The sequence below is a fragment of the Antedon mediterranea genome, chromosome 9, assembly GCF_964355755.1.
Source record: "Antedon mediterranea chromosome 9, ecAntMedi1.1, whole genome shotgun sequence".
Taxonomy (NCBI): Eukaryota; Metazoa; Echinodermata; class Crinoidea; order Comatulida; family Antedonidae; genus Antedon; species Antedon mediterranea.
Genome location: NC_092678.1, coordinates 20,519,209 through 20,541,115, shown reverse-complemented (window position 1 = coordinate 20,541,115; position 21,907 = coordinate 20,519,209). Strand labels below are relative to the sequence as shown.

The 21,907-nt window shown below is 32.1% G+C and overlaps 1 protein-coding gene across 3 annotated transcripts in view; it reads left to right on the top strand.

Annotated features, from left to right (window-relative positions):
• Positions 1-21,507, top strand: part of LOC140058827 (GATA-binding factor 2-like) — a 38,812-nt gene extending 17,305 nt beyond the window's left edge. For 2 of the 3 annotated variants that reach the window (XM_072104576.1, XM_072104578.1), the window contains exons 2-6: positions 803-1,272; positions 5,744-6,301; positions 10,484-10,629; positions 15,201-15,326; positions 19,006-21,507. In XM_072104576.1, the coding sequence (XP_071960677.1) occupies positions 987-1,272; positions 5,744-6,301; positions 10,484-10,629; positions 15,201-15,326; positions 19,006-19,344 (1,455 nt within the window). In that variant the 5' untranslated portion in view covers positions 803-986 and the 3' untranslated portion in view covers positions 19,345-21,507. The remainder of the gene's footprint in view (positions 1-802; positions 1,273-5,743; positions 6,302-10,483; positions 10,630-15,200; positions 15,327-19,005) is intronic. The other variant, XM_072104579.1, reaches the window with a different exon arrangement.
• The last annotated feature ends 400 nt before the right edge of the window (positions 21,508-21,907 follow it).

Below are 21,907 nucleotides of genomic sequence, written 5' to 3'. Positions count from 1 at the left end.
AAACTGTTCTGAACGGTGACACGCCATATGTCGTGCAAGATACCAGAATATTACAGTTACGTTCCCAACATTAAAAGTGCATAACAATTATTTAACGAGAAAGGAATAAATTACGGTAATTTAAAAATTGTTTCGTGCAAGATAACAATTAAATAAAACCTTGTTCACGGAATAAGTCCCCAAAATAGTGCATTTTAATTCATCGAGCAGATCATAAAAAGATTAATAAGATATTTTTTATTATAAATGTTATTTTTTTATTCTTATTGTTGAGCATTTTCATCAACCTGGGACGAACTGAATTTTAAAAACCTGCTACTGTACTAAAAATTTGTGTTTATTGATCATTTATTTATTAAATAATTGTTAGGCATATTTTTATGATTGTTAGCATCGTATTTTGGTCACTCTTGTACACACTGCGGTTTCGTCCTGGTAATTTCCAAGGTGGTCTGTAACAGGCTGTGTTTCATTTTTTTCGGAACATAAACCAAACTTCAAAATGATAGTATTAACGTGTTTGATTCCTTAGATGTTTGTATTTGTGTGTATTTTATGTAACAATGCTGTTACGTCAACGATAATTGACCTTTTACGACACACATGGATTTTAATATCCCTGGATTTGGTAAGGGGTACTTAAACCAGCCTAATTCACTTAGCCGATAAGCAATCCATACTTTTCCTGAATTAGTTTAGCAATTTGTAATTATTGAAATGATAGGAAGTGAATATAAATAGTCAATATTAGATTAAAAAAAATATATCCTTAATAGTTATTTGTCTAATTTTTTTTTTTCAGTTACACTTTGTTTGTACTTGACGATACTGGACTGTGATTGGTAGAATTAGTTTGTACTTGAAATTAAGTAACTATACGCGTATGCACCCGACACACGTGGACGAACGTGTATTCACCTGACGCGGTAAGAGAGAACACGAAAGCACGCCTCTGTCAGGCGAAGGTGACTCGGTTGCCGATAACTATGGAAATGTCACATGTACCGGCTATTTCTGAGCCCACCCGGTGGATGTTAGTGAACGGACAGCCCCACGACACGCACGCGCCGCACGCACCCAGTGGGCCTTCAGTCGACAGAATGCATGTATCTTCGGGCTTAAATTTCGTAGATCCTTCATCACAGATTTTGCCGTCTGAAGAGGTAGATGTTTTCTACCCTACGTATGATGGGCCTGGAAATCACATGAGCCACACGAGCTACTACACAAACTCCGCAGCCAGAGCAATGCACAGCTACAGACCATCATCAAGTAAGTTGAAAAGCCTAAGTGTTTCTTAAATACTAATTTATTATGTAGGGCCTATAACAAAATGTTACTTATCATCGTAAAGGTCCATTTATACTAGGACGATAGCGACCAACGATAACATAGATAAATATGTATTTTTATAATATAAAACAAAACAAATTAGAAAAGTTTTCATTCTAAATTATAGTTTTAAATTTCTTTTGTTTTATGTAAGAAAATGTAAATGCATATTTATCGTCGATCGTTATGTAGTTTCTTTAGCCAGTAAGTATTGTTGGTAAATAAATACAAATTAGCAATGTGTACTAAAGAATTTGAGGTTGTCAGTTTTTCGATCGGAGAAAAGGCTTTGAGTATTAAACATGATCTTTTGTTTTCAATTATTAAACTCTGTCTACACTATCAAACTGTATGTGACAAAAAAAAGTGATGTTCCCATATAAATATACATGATGATGTCATATTATTACCATATGTGGGCACATCACTACCATATTTGGGCTCATTCCACTTTTTTTTTTTCAAACTAGTTTGACAGAGCTTTGCACTCTCGCGCTAATTTGTACTTTGCGAAAAGAAAAGTTTGAAATCAATATTCTCTCAAGAGTCCAAAGGATTATTAATTAATTTCCTTGTTAATTAGATTTACTTTAATTCGTTTTATATTTATACTTCTTACGACTTATACAACATACGCAAATGAAAAAAAACAATACGCTGAGCAAGATTCTGAACATTAATGTTCACTACACTCTGACGTGATTTGTTACGTAATTTGTTACGCAATACCACTGTATAGAGGAAGGAATGACAGACCAGTGATCGTTCAGTAATACATTTTTTTTTATTTTCAAAATTTTTTTAAAGTGTTTGTAAATTGCACTTCACTTTTTAGAGATAAGCTAAGTCGCAATGAAATTAAATATATAGGCCTTTGAGACACTCCTATTTACGGAATATACCGTACCTCTAAGGGACAAACTATTTTTAATTCAATGTATTCACATTGCTTATCTGCATATAGAAATGTCTGACAGACATAACGCGTATTTAATAAAGCTAGACTCGTATCTAGATGGCTTGCGATAGTCAGTTAGAATCTATTTTGTGATGGCTGCAGAATCAGGTGTTTAACACTCTACGACCATAACAATTATTAAAAGGACAACCCCCCTTGTTCGGTCCCGGTTCTAGGCCTATATATATACAGTATTACCAATTCCAATAAACTTCCAAAGCAGAATTACCGGATATTTGTGTAAAAATCAGTATGATAGGCCTACGATGTACTGTATACTATTGGCCTACTATTATAAGTTATTTATGTTTGTACATTTCTTTGTTTATATAAATAAGGCTATTGTGTATGTTAGCCAATGTTATACAGTCTTCGATAAATGCGTTGTTAGTAGTAGCGTTAGTACATGTAAATCATTTTAAGTTTCATTTTAATAATCGAACACTAATGCTATTAAGATTTTAATCAAAGTGAACGTTCTTTCAATTGGCGAATGGACAAGTTTCGTTTGTTAACAGTAACTTAACAAACGCCCGGGGGCGCTGTAGCAAATCCTAAAATTAAATATATTAATATCCAAATAAAAAGAACAAAACACGTGCTGTAAACTATTGCAAAGTCTAAGCAATTCATTTAATATTTAAAATGATAATTTTAATTAAGTTCAAAGGTATAGTAATTATATTGAAAAATAAAATAATAAATAATAAATAAAAATAACTTGATAGGCCTATATTGAAATTTAAGATAAAAATATCTAATCTTTTTATCTAATAATTTCAAAAGCATTGAGAAGATATTAATAACAATTAAAAAATATAACGTCACGAAACAATAGATATTATTATACAATTGAAATATAAAAAAGCATATACACGGGAAACCAAACTAACGAGAGAAAATCTTGTGATTTTAAAAATCTCTGGCCTTAAAAAGATTGGTTCCAACTTGGACGCAACGCAATGACGTAGGCGCAACGTAAAAGTGATTTGACCAATCACGAAGCAATGGATCATCCAAACTGTTGTTTGTGATTGATCAACATTTGCGTTGCGCGTACGACGTCATTGGACATAAGTGGTACCATTATCTACAACATAGTCAGCTTTTTTACAATAAGAAATTGGTACTAGTTTGTGTTTACTATTATTATAAGCAACATTTTGATAAAGCAGTCATGCTATTCGATATTAGAGATTTAATTACATTCGATGTTAGTCCTCACCTTGAAATTAACATACATGTGTTTCATTTTAAAACCAGTTTGCTAAATGGCAGAAGACACCTGTATAATTAGCAGACGTGTGGGACGCATTGATAATTAGGTCATCATAGTTCTACTAAAAATACCTCGAAAGATCTAGGGTTAAAACATGGGCAGCTTTATCAGTAGTAATACATAACCCTATATTGTTCACTGATATAAATTATTCTAACTTGACCCTCTTGACCCTTATGACCCTGGGTAAATGAAATAATTTAATTCAATATATTTAAAAAACTACCAAATCTATTCAATGTATTATTTAGGCCTACATTTACAATTATCAATATTTCTTGGTTGTTTTATAAACGTGGTATTAGAAAAAGATAAATCAGAAAAGATAAATAACAAATGTACCGAAAAAACATGATAGATGGAGTGATAAAGTATTTATTTATTTAAAAATTATAATATAATTATCTGTAATATTATTACAGAAAATATGATATTTAAAAAACTACCAAATCTATTCAATTTATTATTTACAAATTCAATTTTTATTGTTGTTTTGGTAAACGTGGTATATCAAAAAAGATAAATGAAAAAAGAGAAATAAGAAATGTACCGAAAACACATGCAGATAGATGGAGTGATAAAGAATCATGGATTTATTTATTTGTGATACCGGTACAACACAAGTTTCAAATGTTAAAAAATGTCTACGAAATATTTTTACAAAAGTTGACATGTTTAACATGTAAACATAAACTTTGTTTGTTTATACAATATTTTATATTGATTTTGAAAAAGAATCATTACAAAACGATTATCTGATTTTATCGTTGATAATATCATAATTGAGCATTTAATAATTATAAATAAATGACCATAACATTTAAAAAAATGAGAAGGCTTAGTTTGATTTATTGCTTAATTAAATAAAACATTGTTATCTGATGCTAACCGTTGATAATAATATGCTTACGTTTTCCATGATTTACATTAAATACCAATACGTGGAAACGGAAAAATAAAACGATTAAAACAAAAGAAAATTGAACAAAATACCACCACGGGTCGTAAATAACACGTTATAAACTGATTGCAACGATGGGAATTCTGTGTTTTTAAGCAGATAATTTGGTTTAGAAAAAAACACAATATCAATTTGGGAATATCCGTTTTTCTATAATGTCATTATAACATAATTTATGACGTTTCCAATTGGCTAGACATAGTGCTAACACCTGCTATCCAGTTCAGTATAACAGTGAATGAAATAGCTGTATTTCCTAACAAAAATGTTTTAAGTCAACGACCAATTATTACTATAGATTTCATTGATTATGATGATAATTTCTTACAATGGGTGGGAAATTCGAAACCACACAATATAAAATAACAATGGTTACATGAACAATAATAAAACACAGAACATTCATTCATATTTATGTATTCACACAATAAAAAATAAATTTTATACAGTATAAAACTTTTAAAAAAGCGGGCGTGGGGAGATTAATTTAATGAAATTAATACATTAAAAATAAAATAATTATTATAGGAATTGTGTTTGGAAAATACAAGTGGGTCCAACATTGTAAAATGCTAAACATTAAAAATTATATTTTTTAATTATTAGTAAAAAAATAAAAATATTAAACATCATTTCATTTGAACTACTTTAAAGTTATTTATTTGCTGTTAATTAAAAATATTTTATTTTACAGATTTTTATCTACAAAATTTAAGTTTAAAAATATAAATTATTTTCGAAATTTTTATTTTGATTATCAATATTTTATTAATATAATATCTTAAATAACGATCAGTTTTGCTTATGTTATCATCGAAAACTCTTCTATCATTTCGGATTAGTACGACTGTTTTTAGAACTCTTCGCGTCTGTACAGTGTAAGATAGCCTATGTGTTTCCTTACAGATAAGTGGATTCCCTTGTCTCTGTATGTCGATCTCTTGTTCGCTAGTTTTTTTCATATAAAAGGCATCGAAGAGTCAAAAACGGATATTCTTATGTGCACAAGTTATAGCTGTCAAGCTATGTGCGCTTTGAACTTTATAGGAAAATTGGAGTTCCTTTCCTGTGTGTTGCAGTGATCGTATAAATAGGACGGGCACAGTAAGTGGCTTATTTAGTAGAAGCCTTGGCTCAGTGGCCACACGTCCGTTGTTTTATTAGTTTTAACCTGCTGTAACCGTAGCTTCGTTATTTTTTTCTTGTTTCTCAGTGCGTGGAGGAAGTCAAGTCTGTAGGCCACCGCATTTTCACGCTGCACCGATTCAGTGGTTAGAAAGCAGTAAGTCGCTGCACTCGGTTCAAAGTTCTGCTCACAGTGCATGGTGTTCGAGTCCGTTCAGCAAACCAACGCACCATCCAAGACCCGCATGTTCCTACCAACCGTCCAGCATTACCTCTAGCAACCACTCAAACGGCCATCATCCTTTCAACTATCCACCTACACCGCCTAAGGAAAACACCCCTGACCCTGTTGTTGGTACGGCGGTGGTGACCACCCCAACTTCAGACTACAATTCATCGTCTGAAGATAAACTAAGCTCAAAGTCAATCATTGGAAATTCTGCGATGAACATGTCAATATCAGGCGCGGAGAGCCCGTACAGCCAGGCCCACCCTTTATCGTCTTACCCCACGTGCCCAACGTATGTACCCACGACGGACTTCGCTTGCAATGGAACAACCCTTGGGTTTCACCCTAGTGTGTTCTCAAATCGAAGTAGTTTAACCACTACTACACGACCACGAACCAAAAGTCGATCAAGCTCAGGTAAGTCTAGCAATTTTCCGTTTTTTTTTCTTGAACTTTGAAAATCTTTTATACTGACCTGCTGCTAAATAAGACAAACCAAATAGTTAATAGTTTAATTTTGAGTCAATAAAAGTATGTACGTTGTAACAAATTACATCCCGGTGGAATACACTGCGTATACCGATACAGCTAGTTTGATGTTCATTGATATACCGGGAAATAAACGAAGCATTTTAACAGGAAGATTCAAACTCAAACGATACACCTGTTGTTCAGACTGTTATTGTGAAACTAAAAATTAATAATTCTTAGTATACCTAATCACAAAGACAATAATAACTTTCGTGTTGATAAATCATGTATAAAAAGGTATTGAACGACGAGTTGATAACCCAAATGCATTCAAACAGTGGTTCCTCTAATAATTAGTTTTACTTAAATGTCGAACAATACAGTAGGATATACATGATACAGTATTTTGAATATCGTTTACACACGTACAAAATAACGGCACATCTTTTGTACGCGCGCGTACAATCAATGATAATAATGATACACGCTGTACGCACTCTTCAGAAGTGACATGTGTACCTTAACAATTTTAAGGTGAACGAGTTAACATAACCGTTACATATCTATGTTGTACGTGCGCGTACAAACAAAGATGATAATAACACACGCTGTACGCGCGCGTACAAACAATGATGATAATGACACACGCAGTACGCACTCGTCAAACGACGTGTGTCACTGAAAAATTCCAAGGTAAATGAGTTAACATCGTTTCGGATGTTTAGCCTAGCGTTAAATTGTATTAAATTGCTAACTTGTAATAATTTCATAATAATTATTGCAATAATCGTTGTTGAACAAGACGCATGGGTAATCTATTTTTAGTCTACGATGTTCAAAATGTATCTCATGGGGGATAATAATAATCTTAAACGTATTTTGCGATATTATCTTATAAATTCAAATCCTTGTTTTGGGGTCAATGAATTACAAGGATAAAATAAGGAATATCCATAATTACACTTCGAAACAAAAATATTAAAACAAGAAAAAGTGTGGGCATATTTTTTAAAGGAGGAACCTTTGGCTTTTATGTTTAATGTATTAATTATGAAATTTAAACATTGAGTAATTTACATTTTTAAAGTTTATTCTTAACTTTTTCACATATTATGCTTCTCAGAATGCAATGTGTACCTTATCAAGGTTATCGGGTAAATTAGTTGATTAACTAACCTGAAAATCTAATTAACTTCTTTTAGTAGGCCTAAGAGCAAGAACATTTCAAAAATCTGCTGCGGATTTTACACACAACCCTATTAGCTATATGATATCGTACAAAATATGTACCTCAACAATTATTGTATAGAAAGTTATATTTAGATTAATCCTTTTGTGTCAAAACTTCAGATATTATTCGTGATAAAAGTTTAAGGCCTAAGTGCATCGACATTATGAAGGCCCCGGTAAAAAGCAATACTTCCCCGAGACTGAGCTTTTGAAATTTGCGTCGCTGGGTCAAAGCAACACAGCCTAAGGGTATTTAAGATTTTACACAGCTGCTTCCGTGTTCTTTGCAAGTCTAACCCAGGCTGTGTACTCCCCAATGAACACGACAGTATACGCAACATCGCGACAGGATCCCCTCTATCCTAGAAGCCTTCTTCAGTGAACGTGATCACTCACTCATCGTCTATTATTTACAGTTTTTATCGTCTTAAACATGAGCTCTACAATCGCCTTGAAACGTGTAATATTGAAAAGTAAATTAGAAGGTTGATTTGTTAAAAACCCTATGACTTCTGTTATAGAAGATAGTGTGTTTTTTTTGTTATGTAGGTCTGGAAAAACGTGTAAGAAAATTATCAAATTTTATTTAAGCTAATTGCATTCGATTAGTTAGGCAATAGTTTGATATACTTTAAATAAAGATAAGAAAGATAATGTTAAATTAAAAAAAAAATCGTACACTGCACTCATTATACACTGGTAAAAATATAAACATATTGATGTTATCGGTAAATCATGAGGCCAATAATAATAGGTCTAAGAATTATACGAATTCACTCATAATAGAGTGTCTAGATTGAGGTGTTTAGGATGGACCATTATGGTACCTTTTGGATCGTTATCATCGCACCACACAATACCACGTTAGGTCATCTTTACCACACTGGCTGCTCACCAGTCATTATTTCTATAGTAGCAACATTGCCATTATTATATCTCTCGAACCTTTTCACCGTCAACCATTAACGTAAGACACCCTACGCTATGGTACTGAAACAATTAAGTCGTATATTCAAACAGTATTAGTATACCTGTGCGCCTTTTACACAGTGTTGCTCAATATAATGTAGTACGGTATCACAACCGGGTTGTAAGCATACCGGTACAGTGCGTAGTAGGAAAAAACGGACATGACAAAATGTGATCCTAAATGAACCTAGGAAAGATATAGGTTCGTAGCCTACTGTACTAAATGTTTTTCATTCATTACATACATTACCGTTGTGTAACTTTCACGCACATACACAAAGAAGGTGTACTTCAATTTAGATTATCGAGTTTTAGAACGATGTGGATGAATCTAATAATAAAATCAATTAATGTTAACAAGAGGCACACCGTCCTAACTAATGACATTATAACATTATTATTGTTCAATTGAATAGGATAATATAATGTTCTATATAGGAATATAGATAGGCCTACTATGATTCGGTGACATAACGTCTGGTAAAATATTGAATTTGATAAGCTCAATTTCATCGGAGGGCAATGTTTTCGCAACTATACATCGGTTAAAACCACCACATTGGAGTCCAGGGTATTGTAACCGTGGGATAAAATAAGTCAGAGAAGACATTAACGGGGCTTTGATGAGAATTTAACGCTAAGTTGAATCGACTGTATCCAAACACGGGGAAATGTTGGCTAAACACGCCGTGAACTTGCAGTTTTAACCGTTGGCTGATCGACAAATGATCCCGATCATTTGGTCTTAATCAAAATGCCGGAGACAGAACGACGACGCAAGTCTTATAATTTGGGTGTCATCATCTTCAACAGGTTAGCCTCCCGAGAGACAAAAATAGCTTAATGTGTCGAGTAATTAATATTTTTGACAAATTAGTACACGCCTTTGGCAGTGTGGTTAATTCGTTCACAAAAAGAAACCCTTTTCTCTGCATTTTTATTTTCATGGGAGTTGAGTAAAAGGCGATTTCAGATAGCACGTGTTCGGTTTCCCATTTGAACGTCTGTCTATTTCGCGCATTTCAAAAGTAGCGCGTGTTGCGTGCATGAATGTTGTAGGTGTTACGCGCATTGATTGCTAGTAATTTCCTTGCAGGTGTTATGTATGCGCAGTGGTTTTTGCGCAACTCTTGCTTCATCAATACATTTATGTAAGAGAGAAAACTTTGTATATCTTCAGAATAACTCTTAGAAAGAACAACCGCTAACGTAAACAAGTTGATTTATGTCTAGACATTTTCGTCCCGCATGTATTTTAGAAATTCATATTATACGAAAATCAATGCAGATAAAGATACACAGTCCTAAAGATTAAGTCTTATTGGCTAAAAAATACAAATCAAAGTTAACCATTTAATATCACAGACATGTAGCATTTAAACGGTATGCAAATTTTTAAATAACTCCCTTGAGCAAACGTACGTTTATACAAAAAGCAATTACAGATATGACTGACCAATTGTGTTCATGATTGATAGTAAATACAAATAACAACAATAAAGTACATAAGAAAACAAATAAAATGTTAACCATATCAAAGTATGTCTCTAGTTTTTATGGGCTGCCTTTTACAAGCTTCGCTTTTTTTGGAATGTTGCCCCTCTTATTTTAATCATATTTACTGTTAATTTTTATATTCTAAGAAAAAGATGAGAAATAAATGTTACTTTGATTGATTGATTGATTGATTGATTGCAATACAATTATGTATTTTTGATTTTGTAATACTGTATTGGATTTACTTTAACCTACAAGGGGAAGGGGAATCCGGGGGGGGGGGGGAGGTTGTGGACTGATTATATTTTGTTTTATTGATTTTTATATATTTTATAGTTGAAATCTACTTACTAGATTTTAAACAATACAAAACGAATAAGTATTTATATGTTTAATTCATAGTTTTATGAATTCTTTATTGTTTTTATTTAGAAGGTCGGGAGTGTGTTAACTGTGGTGCAACGTCTACACCTCTATGGCGAAGGGACGGTAATGGTCACTACCTGTGCAACGCTTGCGGATTATACCACAAAATGAACGGTCAAAATAGACCCTTAATAAAACCCAAAAGAAGATTGGTACGTACCAAAATCATTATTTTTAATTCATTTCATAGAATTTTCCACGCCTGAATAATTTTGATCATCATTGTTATTGATGATACCATCTTCATTAACATCATCATCGTCATTGATGACGTCATCCTCAACATCACCTTCATTATCACATTCAATCCACCATTCTAATAGTTTATTATCAACTCGCTGTCGTTGTGTTGTCATTCCATCAACGACAATCATTGCTTTATAACTATTGTAAATCATTTGAATGTAAGTTTAAACATTTTAAATTGCAAATTAGGTCCTGTCCCAATCAACTACCGTATCGTTATAATATGACGTCATAACATTCATCATAAGCACAAATTCCCGGAAGCATAAGAAAAGTTACCGTACATTTAAACAAACAAACAAACCGTTTTCCGTTCCATGGGACGGAACGGAAAACGGCGCCGTTCATCTTTTACGGTTTTTCATTATTTAGCAAAATGGCACCATCTTCTGTTACGTGAAACGGAAAAAGTTTACATTTCATTTATTTTTAATGATTTTATTTAATTTTATTTTACCATTTACACAACTATTCAGCATTTAAAGCATATATTTAAAATTAAAACTTTCGTATAGACATAAAACAACGAAGTACACATTATAACATGAACATGTTACTGATAATCGAACGTTCAGCAGATAGGAACACTGCACCCGCTCCTTCCTAATCTATCTCACTCATCACTTCGCTTTCATTTTTAAATTAATTTGTCTTAGATGAAGTTTAATCTACGTTATTAATAATTCAGAAGAGTGTACGATGTTATCTTGAACTTCATATGGGCAACGGTGTAATGATTTAATTAAATTAGGCAGCGCGTAAACCACCGAAATGCCAGAAAATGACCCAAATCTAGTAGCTGTTTCGTATCCGCAGCTTGCATATTTCCTTTAATTTCTTTAAGATTAAAGACTAAAAAGATGGCTAATTATGAGGTTATTAATGCAATAGTAATTAATTTTACAATATTGCAATGATTAATGTTCGGGATAGCTTTCGTTATCACAACATCACGAATTGATTATAACGCATTCGCTATGCATGTCGTATCATTCGTTATTAGTGCTAGAGTATCTGAATACATATGGTATCATCATTAATGAGTTTTATTAAAGTATCTGTTCAAAATTAACGATAAATTTCCTATTATACAACATTCTTGCTAGAGTCTACTAAAGAGCAGAACATTTAAAATCATTAGTTTGCAGTTAATTACTAAGCCATACATTTTAATTTATGAAAATTAAATCAGATCAAGGTGATGAGTTCACATAATCTCTGGTAAGGTCTTTGGAGTTTCATAGTTTACGGTAATGAATAAACTTACTGACGTCATCAATCTTTAATCGCACTAAATACACGCTTCTGACAACCTGGTCCTACATATAAATTACACTACACCTGTTGCATGTGGGCCTATTTGTGTACAGTACTGTACATTTTTTTTAGCAAATGGCTTTCTATAAATTAAGATCTTCGTATATATAAATAACGAGATAAATAATTCTACTAAATCTAAATGTATTGAGTTTTTATTGGTTTTGTTCGCAAGAGTTTGTTTTCGTTACCCGTTTCAGCAGGTATATTACCCGTTCTATTTTTATCTCGTAACAAAAGAAATGCCTTTGTTAAACGGTCGTCGTATATCGTCATTAGAAGATCCGTAATCTGTAAAACGCATTACTACTAAATTCCTGGGGGTAACCAATTGACCCTAACATCGGAATTCGCTTAACACCATAAATTATAAGTGTTTTTATTAGCTCGAGTAATTGAAGTCGCGAGTCAGTTCGAACAGAAAGGATGTTCGTGCAATGTTTGATGGGAGTTTCCGGTGTTTTCGCTAACGGACCCGAATCACATCCTGGAGTAATCTCTCTTGTTTAGGCCAAGGGGCTGCATCAAGCACGTTCGAAACCTTGAAAACAAGGTAGAGTATATCACATTTTCTTGCCTTATGTTATCAGTCCCATGCAGACGACCATTGACAAAAAGAACGTAAACAAAATGACATCCAATGTTTACTAAACTTCTAAAAATAGTTGCATGGAATTAATGTACTTAAAATGTTAATACATTAAAATGTCTTCAGAAAATAAACAGACGACCATAGGATCTTATGTAGGCCTACGTCTTCTTTGTTACACCTGTTGATTGACCCATGGCTAACAGTGGTTCATCTATAGTCCAGCTTAAAATGACTGTTGAGAGATGTATACTTATAAACACCGTGGGCCTACGCGGTTCTTCTTTCAACAAAAGGTGTTCACAGACTTCGATTCAATGATTTACGTGCAGCACGTGGCCGCCATTAGAACAACTTGTAAACATATTCATACGCGTGGAGTGTGTAGTTTGGCGTGCTGCCATTAGATTTATGCAGACATTATTCTGCAATTGTTATGGCAGGTTTAACGATCTCATGTCAAAGTTCAAGGGCCCTGGTTATATAAAAACCTAAATATCAAAAATGTAATTAGGTATATAGGGCTATATTTCAACCTTTATATTTTAAATAAACGATCAAAAATTGTATGACGTTTTAGGTCATAACAAAACGTTTTAGGAGTTTTTGAATCGGTAGGACACTTTAACTAATAATATATTATACCCGGATCTTCTATATACTTCAATCACGAAGATCGTTCAAGTAATATAGATTCCTACTATTAAAGCTAAACTACTACGATGATACCGAGTATACCAATCTAATAATAACATTTCATTATTTAAAACATTTTTTTTTTAAAAAACCATATTTAATGAGGGTGATCCATCCAGCTATTGCTGATCATTAAGGTAACAGTGATAGTATCATGGTGTAGGCCTATAACGTATATAATTTACACCATCAATTGTATGTGCCTATCAGTGGGAACCCCCCTTGTTCTTCCTAACCTATCTATATCAGTAGGCCTAATAAATATATGCATATAAACTATACACTGAAATATGCCATTTCTGCAAGGATCTGTCAATTACAAATGGAAATTACTACTACTACTGCAATTGATCAAAATCATTTTCGGATTTCTAGATGGATAACACATGTATATAAAATATACAAATTGAATAAATCGGTTTTGATAATTTGAGGCTCAGTTTCCGCGCTTTGTCCTAGCCTATATAAAACGGATACATCTTTCTCTTTAAAATTCCTTCTACCGACTTGATTTGTTTGTATTAACTGGTTTTCGTTTCCTCTTTGTGGTTCTATAAAAAGAGACTCGTGTTTATAGTTATTTTCCTGTTTGACGAGCCCAACAATTCAGTGTAATTGTGTAAACAAATGACTATGGAGGATTTCCTTTACAGAATTAATAATATAAATTGTCGTCATAAATTTAGAAAGTCTCATTTGTTTTTAGCTGTTTAAAATAAAGATATTAACTGAATTTCATTATAAAATGAATATATTGATAACTGATTGTAAAGGCTTTCCTTTCTGAAATTAATAATATAATAATGTCTTCACAAATTAAAATGTTTCAATTATTATTAGCTGTTTAACAGAAATATAATTATTCGAATTATTATTATTAAATAATATAATACAACTATAATGAAGATAACGATTGTGTGTAACCCGATTCTCATTTTGTATCTTAAAATATGACAATATTTAGCCAGTATCCTCAATACAGCATTACATATGCATCATGTGACACCTGTATCATGGAAGGTTAGTTTAAGTGTTAGATAGAGACTATGATACACTGTGTCACATATGAAACACATAAGATGCTGTATCAAGTAATTTGCCTATGATATAACTTGACAAATTTATAATCTTCTGTAAGTGTTGTGTTGTGTTGAACAATGTAAATAAAAGTGGGATAATCTCACAAACTCTCTCACAACTGTGTGATGATAAATTCATACCATTACCTTTATACGTGTTATCCGATATGTTGTCTATGGTAACTCATTAATATACATATTTTTAATAGGCCTACAATTTAATCGATTATTTCCGGTCCTATACACGAATTACAACTTAATTGTCATAATAGTTTCTTGTTGATATTAGGAGATTAAACGATAACGTTATAATGACAGACAATGTTTATCTTTCTGACTACAATTTAGTCTATAAGTGGAAGTTATTTGAACTTACAATTTAGTCTTTTTTTGGGTAAAACCATGTGTGAACACATTTCTAGACATTATTCTGAAGAATTTACTAGTGTGGACACAATTCAGTAGATTAATATTACAACGATTTAGTCCTTTTTTTTGTAAAATCATGTGTGAACACATATTTAGACATTATCCTGAAGAATTTACCGGTGTGGACACAATTTAGTAGATTGAGATTATTGTAATGTTACTCGTTCGTATGTTCTGCCTGATACGTTATGTAAGAGTAGTCCTAAATGCCACAAAACCTAACGCTATTAACATTAAATACATTACATGGAATTACAAATCATTTGATGTCTGCTGCTACAAATAACATCAAATTACAACACAAACTTCAACTCTAAAAATTGATGTGTAATCGTTACATTTTTATGTATTTCTTATTTTTTTACAGTCTGCAGCAAAAAGGGCGGGAACATCATGCGCTAATTGTCAGGCAACAACAACGACTTTATGGAGAAGAAACCCCAGTGGAGATCCTGTTTGTAATGCCTGTGGCCTTTACTACAAACTTCATGGGGTGAGTTTTTTTTGTCTTTATTTTCATAAGAATGAATTAGCAGACCACAAATTAATGGTTAAAACATATTTTTGGATCAAAGTTCAAAGGTAATTTCCGGTTACAGGTCATTTTGTGGTTTTCCATGAGCATACAGGTACCTGGACAAATCTGGGACGAGCTGTGAACAATGTAAAAGGAATGAGTTATAGTTTTGGGAAAATCATTAACTGATAATTATTGTGCGTAAATTGACCAAAAAAAAAAGAATGGTACGAATACTAGAAGATACTTTGAAACTTGTTCTTCCTATGTGATTTTTTCTTGAAATATTAAGATGGTAAAAATGGAATTTGCATGTGGTGGGGCTAATGTAATTTGCATAAACTGTTCATCAATAAAAAACAGTAAAAAGCAGTATTTCGGAAATGTTTTGTCAATAAATTAAAAGAATAACGAAATGCTTTTCTCCATGTCCTGACTAATTATTATTAGGGACATTATATCTTTAGGAAAAACAATAATAGGCTTATATTGTTCTCGTAAGCATTATAGATAATAAATTATAGTGAATATAGAGATATTACAGTTCACTATAATATCTCGATGTTGTTAAGTAACAAACGGACATTCGCTGGGTTTCGAGACCAGTATTTCTACCCTATAAAACGTCTAAACATTTAAACCATACATTTATAATAATAATTGATGTAGGCCTATACTCCCACAGGGGATAAGTATTGCCTATAGCTACCGTTTTATAATCATGCATAGAAATGCTGAAAAGTTCGAGAAAAGTTTATTTTTATACACAAATATCTATACTTTAAAGTTTCCAACAAAAGTAACGATTTATATTCGATTCAGAATATATTCCTATAGCAATTTTAAAATTCTGCCAAATAGGCTTATAATCATGATAATAAAACTATCATAATACATGCAATAGTTAGTATATTTATATTATTTACGTTAAATATTAGTAATAACTCAAACATTTATATGTTTATGGCTAGATTCTGATTCGTCATTGACATTGAATGGTATTAGCTTACGCGCCTCTAGCTAGCAGACTACAGTTGTATACACGGAGGCGCCAAAATAAATATTCTTTTAAGGAAATACCAAAGATTTTTTAAATAGAGGTAAATAGGATTACGATGTTATACAGTTAACTCTATAATTTGGTTAAATACAAGCACAATAGGCCAATAACAATGGCGGTAACTTCAAAGGCACATTTGTACTTTTTTGGGACTATTTTTGTTAACTTTGCGCGTGCGTAGGAACGTTTGTGAAAGATTGACAAAATATGATAAATTTCTTTTACCATTAATATCATAACTTTTTTTAATTACTAAATTTTGTACATTGTAAGAAAATAAATCATTAAAAATAGTATTATTCGTATTTCTATTCTATAAAAAGTTAATTCAGCTATTTACGACGTAAATCTGTACATGGTATTGTAAATAATTTCTCTCATTTCCAGATCTAGCAAAAATAACATTTTTTTAAATATAAATTAACCGTAATTCTTAGAAATTAATGAAAATTGTACACTCGGATATAATAAGATATTAAGATAAGTGGCTACATTTTAGGAGTTCGTTGCAGATGAGATATCAATCGTTAAGGCACCTATCAAAAAGCTAACCGTTTAGATACTAGTAATTAGGCTAGATTTGGAAACTCGTGCCCAAAATAACGAACATATCGTCGTTGTCGGATTTCCCATACGCTAATAAACCACGTCACACGTTATCGTTTATGTCTAAAACTCTCTCGAGTTTTCGTTAGTTAGAACCCTCATTAAATTTACTTAATTTATCTGTCAAGTTCTCATATGGTGATGACGTCAAAAGCTAGGCCTGCGTCTTGTACATGCGCGTCGTGCCAGGAAATATTTCAGGCCGTGCTGCCTTATCTCCGCGTATCAAGCTTCCCTTTTGAATTAGTACTCTCCTTGCGTATAGTGCCTGTTTCCTGTTGTGGTCCTAATACATGCAAATTAGCTCAACCCACATTAACCAATAACCGTCGCGTATTTCAGACGAACACATCCACGCGACTTCAATTAATAATAATGAACTTCTAGTGTTAATTTTCACCGAGATAAGACTAAAAATGAAATTAACAATTTCGTTTTATAGTCTATTGCTTGATACTACTCAATCCTGTTCGACGAAGTAGAATATATATATATATATATATATATATATATATATATATATATATATATATATATATATATATATATATATATATATATATATATATATATATATATGGTTAGGACATCTGCATATCAAGCAGGCGGTACGAGTTCGAGTCTCGGTTGGGGCGACTTTTTCTCATTCTCACAGATTTCCTCATCTTTATCGTTTCAAATTAATTAATTAAATTTCAGTATATCACCGGGCGGTTTAGAATTAATGTTCTTTGCCTGATTTGTATATATATATATATATATATATATATATATTTTTTTAATGAAAAGAAAAGAAAAATTCTGGTTTGAAATGCTGTTAACATATTTTGATTACATCATATATGCTTTATATTTTATTAGACCGGAAAACTTAATTATCCAATCATAGGTTGTTAATTATAAACATTATTGTCACACCTTCGAGTGGTATTCCATTTCCTTAATATAGGGTCTAGACAATTGGTGTATCTTGTCAGAAGAGTGAATACGCTACGAATAAAATAGGCAAAACTTAATATATACTACTGGTGACCCGCGTTGTGGGCCTACATTCTTACTTTGTTTGATACAATGAACTTCTTAGTATACATATAAGGATTGAAAAAAATGTATGAATAATATTAAGCCTACATTTAGTAGCTGTAAACGAGAACTATCAACAAGCAGTGTCAACTGCTACTGTTCTAGTCGATAATCGCGTCTGGATAAGTAGAGACTAATCCCATGGGTGTTCAGTCTAAATTGATATTGGCATGTTCAGTTTTTAGCATATATTTTGCCTCAATTCTGTTGTTTGTGATACAGTTCTGTTTTGTTTAAAGTTTCATCCGTTTAAAACACTAACAGACACTGAGTTTTCAAAAGCTCAATAATATTTTGTTTTGGGGGGTATGGCGCGCCTAACTACCATTTATTCTAAAAATAAATATTTTAATAGATATATCTGGTAATTATCAACTAAGAAAATCCAAAAGAAAAGTTTAATTGAAAAAAATCTACTGATCGATGTTTTTTTTTGTTAAAACGAAATTTGACTATAATTCTCAATGATACTGAAAGAATTACATTTGTGTAAGAAAAAGTACAAAATGAAACACAATTAAAATGGAAACATTCGCATCGGATTAGTTTAGCATGAACAAATAAGTTAAACAAAATATATAATGATTCATTAAATAGATTCTATTCAAATTATTTTGAATTGATTGATTTAGTTAAATTCAGTGCTAGTAATACTTCCAAGGGATTTGACCTCCAGTTTTTAATTTTGTGTTAAATGAAATTAGTTTCAAGTAGGTTTTTTCTCTGAGCACTTCCATACTTGAGGCTAATTTATATTACACGAAATTGACATGGAAGGTTAGTTAGTAACGCGTTTACACAGTGGAAGTTTGCGTTTTAAACGGTGGAATTTTGCGTTTTAAACGCGTGAAATGAACTCGACAAATTAAGACGTGTTTATTTATTACGATATTTTATTCTTTTCAGGTAAACCGTCCATTAACGATGAAGAAGGATGGAATACAGACAAGAAACAGAAAACTTTCCTCAAAGTCAAAGAAAAACAAAAATAAAATGCCAGAAGAACTAAAATTCCCGAGTTTTATCGATCAACCGAACCACTACGGCACGACGATGCATCACGTACCCGACTACGGTATGGGAGGCCCAGGAGGTCAAATTCACCATCACACACATCCATCGATGGCCTACTCATCACCATCACTTTGTAACAGCCTTTATCAATCACCGCCCAGTCATCATATGTCTGTTCCAAGCAGTTTATCCCTGTCATCAAATACGAATATGGTTGGAGCTATGGCCTAACTTGCAGGGCCTAGAAGTTATAGGCTTACATGCGGTACGGTAGAAAGAGCGTCAAACGCTTGACAGTACAGTAAAGCTAAAACGTGTGATATTTTAAAACAGTAACATTTACGGTGCTAAGACGTCACGGGAAAATTGAAATCATTATGAGATGACCTTTTGACATTTCCGTTAATGAAGAATTGAAATTGAGCGAATAAATGAAAATAAATGGACTCCACAAAACAATGCTTTTCAGCATTCTTCAGAGCCGACTACTTTATAGCTTACAGTATACAATATTGAACAAAAAATAACCTTAAAGTGTATGTACATAGTTTAAATATTCGGAGCAGTTTGCTTTCAGGAAGAAAATTAATTTGTATGTTTTGTATGAGCAAGAAATTAGTTTAAGTAATTAAGGCTAGTTGACATTTTATATTAATATTTTTACCTGCCAGTTGACCGGAGGAATGCTTCGGAAAGTTTCGGAATGTTTCGGAATGATGTGAATCATAGCTTCCATCAATGTTGTAAATTTAAATATTTATGTTCTGTAACCGTAAAAAGGTTTAAAGATAATTAACAAGGACTCTTTGATCCACGAATTGAAATTGAACTTTAACCTTATTTTCTAATGCACGCGCGCGTAGTGAGCATGCTTGACCAACTTTGTATTTACGCTGTCCGCATTGACGGACAGAATGGGAAACTTATCAAAATATTGAATTAATTGAAATTCGTGGATTAAAGTTTCCTAGCAAGTATACCTATAATTGGTTTACAAGAAAGTATTAAAAAGCTGGACTTTAAAAAAAAAGTATAAGTGTTATACTTATATGGACAATAACTTTCTGGATAATTTTTAGGCTACGGTTTGTACATTTTTAACAATAGGTGTTGGTTGGAATAAGAGTCACAAAATTGGTGCAATATTTGTGTTCAAGTTGATAAAAAAAAAATTATCAAACAGTTTGAATGAACTTGACATAATTATTTCTGAACAATCCGCGAAATCTTCCCTAATGAATCCTCTAGAATCAATCTAATTTGTTCCACAATTATAAAAAGAAAAATCCAGTTTGCAAAATTTGAAATTAATTAAAAAAATTTTCTTGCGTCCCTAATTTTTACTTTGCCATCACCTTTACATTGTTACAATTACCAGAATAAATGTTTCTTTCTTATTTAAAGTTAGCAAACACACTGCTGTAGTTATTCTATCAACAAGACATAGGCCTATTATAAGAGTATTATCCAATGAAATGCATCCTATTATTCGTCCGTTATAACCTTATAATCTTGAAAAATGTCGTATTCTTTTTCTATGCCTAAATGCTAAATTACACTAGTAATGTTAAAAGTGGAAATTGTGCGTGTGTATCCCTTTAAAATAACTTGTGTTTACTTTGTGAATTATATTGATGAATGAAATTGTCGTGTTCAACAAAACTTAGTAAATACACATTAATACACGGTGTGAGACAAACAATGTTGTCCATTTAACCTTTATTGTTCATTTTTGCCTGGAAATTACAATTTCTATTAAGGGAACACCTTCGGGACCCAAACAAGTGTCCCCTGGATAGGTGTTAAAACATTACTTCTATTTCGGGAGAAAGTGTTCTCTGAATAGATTTTCCAAAAAGAGGTTTGCCGTATTAAAATACATAATTTAACTTCGTCACTGAAGTGTTTAGGATCAGCGTTATTTCAGAGATAATTTTGCCCGGATACAAATATTTTGTTTCTTACTGGTACCATCATAATCTTATTATGTTCCAATTATTATTATATTTTCTCTTTACAAACAAAACTTAAGAAACATTGATTAAAATATATTCCGTTTACACAAGAAAGTAAAGATTACCTTAATCTTTTTTACCTGCAATTAAGATGCTGTCAACATTCTTAAAATTTAAACTGGCAAACAGCTGTTAACGTGTGAGAAAATAGCAGTTTCAAACTTGAAAATAATGTTTTAAATAACTTGACTGTTACCAGTTCAAGTTATACTAGAATTTTAAATCGCTTCGGTACAATACGGGTACCAGAAAACGACTTATTATTAGCCTATAAGTCATTATTTCCAAATCTGTGTGTACATTTAAATTTCATTAGGATTTTGGTTGGTGTACTTACGATGCTGTAAAAATAAAGTTATTACAAAATGAAAATTTAAAATGTGTTTAATGATTATGTGATGAATTTGTTGTTTTGTTTTTCTAAAAAGTAAATTTTCGATTGAATTTTTTCGATTGAATTTGTCGTTCAACAAGATTGATTTGGTCTTCTTTATTGTTCAGGGAAGAGTGAATTGGTTCACTCTATTCATCAACAAAGATTGATTCGTTTCCATATTTTTCTCAGAGATTGAATTAATAGTATTCCGTATTTTCGGTAAAATTCTTTGCTCTCCAACGAATATTCAATTGGTCGTTTCTATATTTTCAACAAGGAATGGATTGGTCGTGGATATGCCATAATGCAGATTATATGCTCAAACAAGATCCGCTTCTTACTATCAACAGTTGAGAAGGAAGGGTATTGTTAGAGATTAGATTGACGAGTTTATTTTGATTAA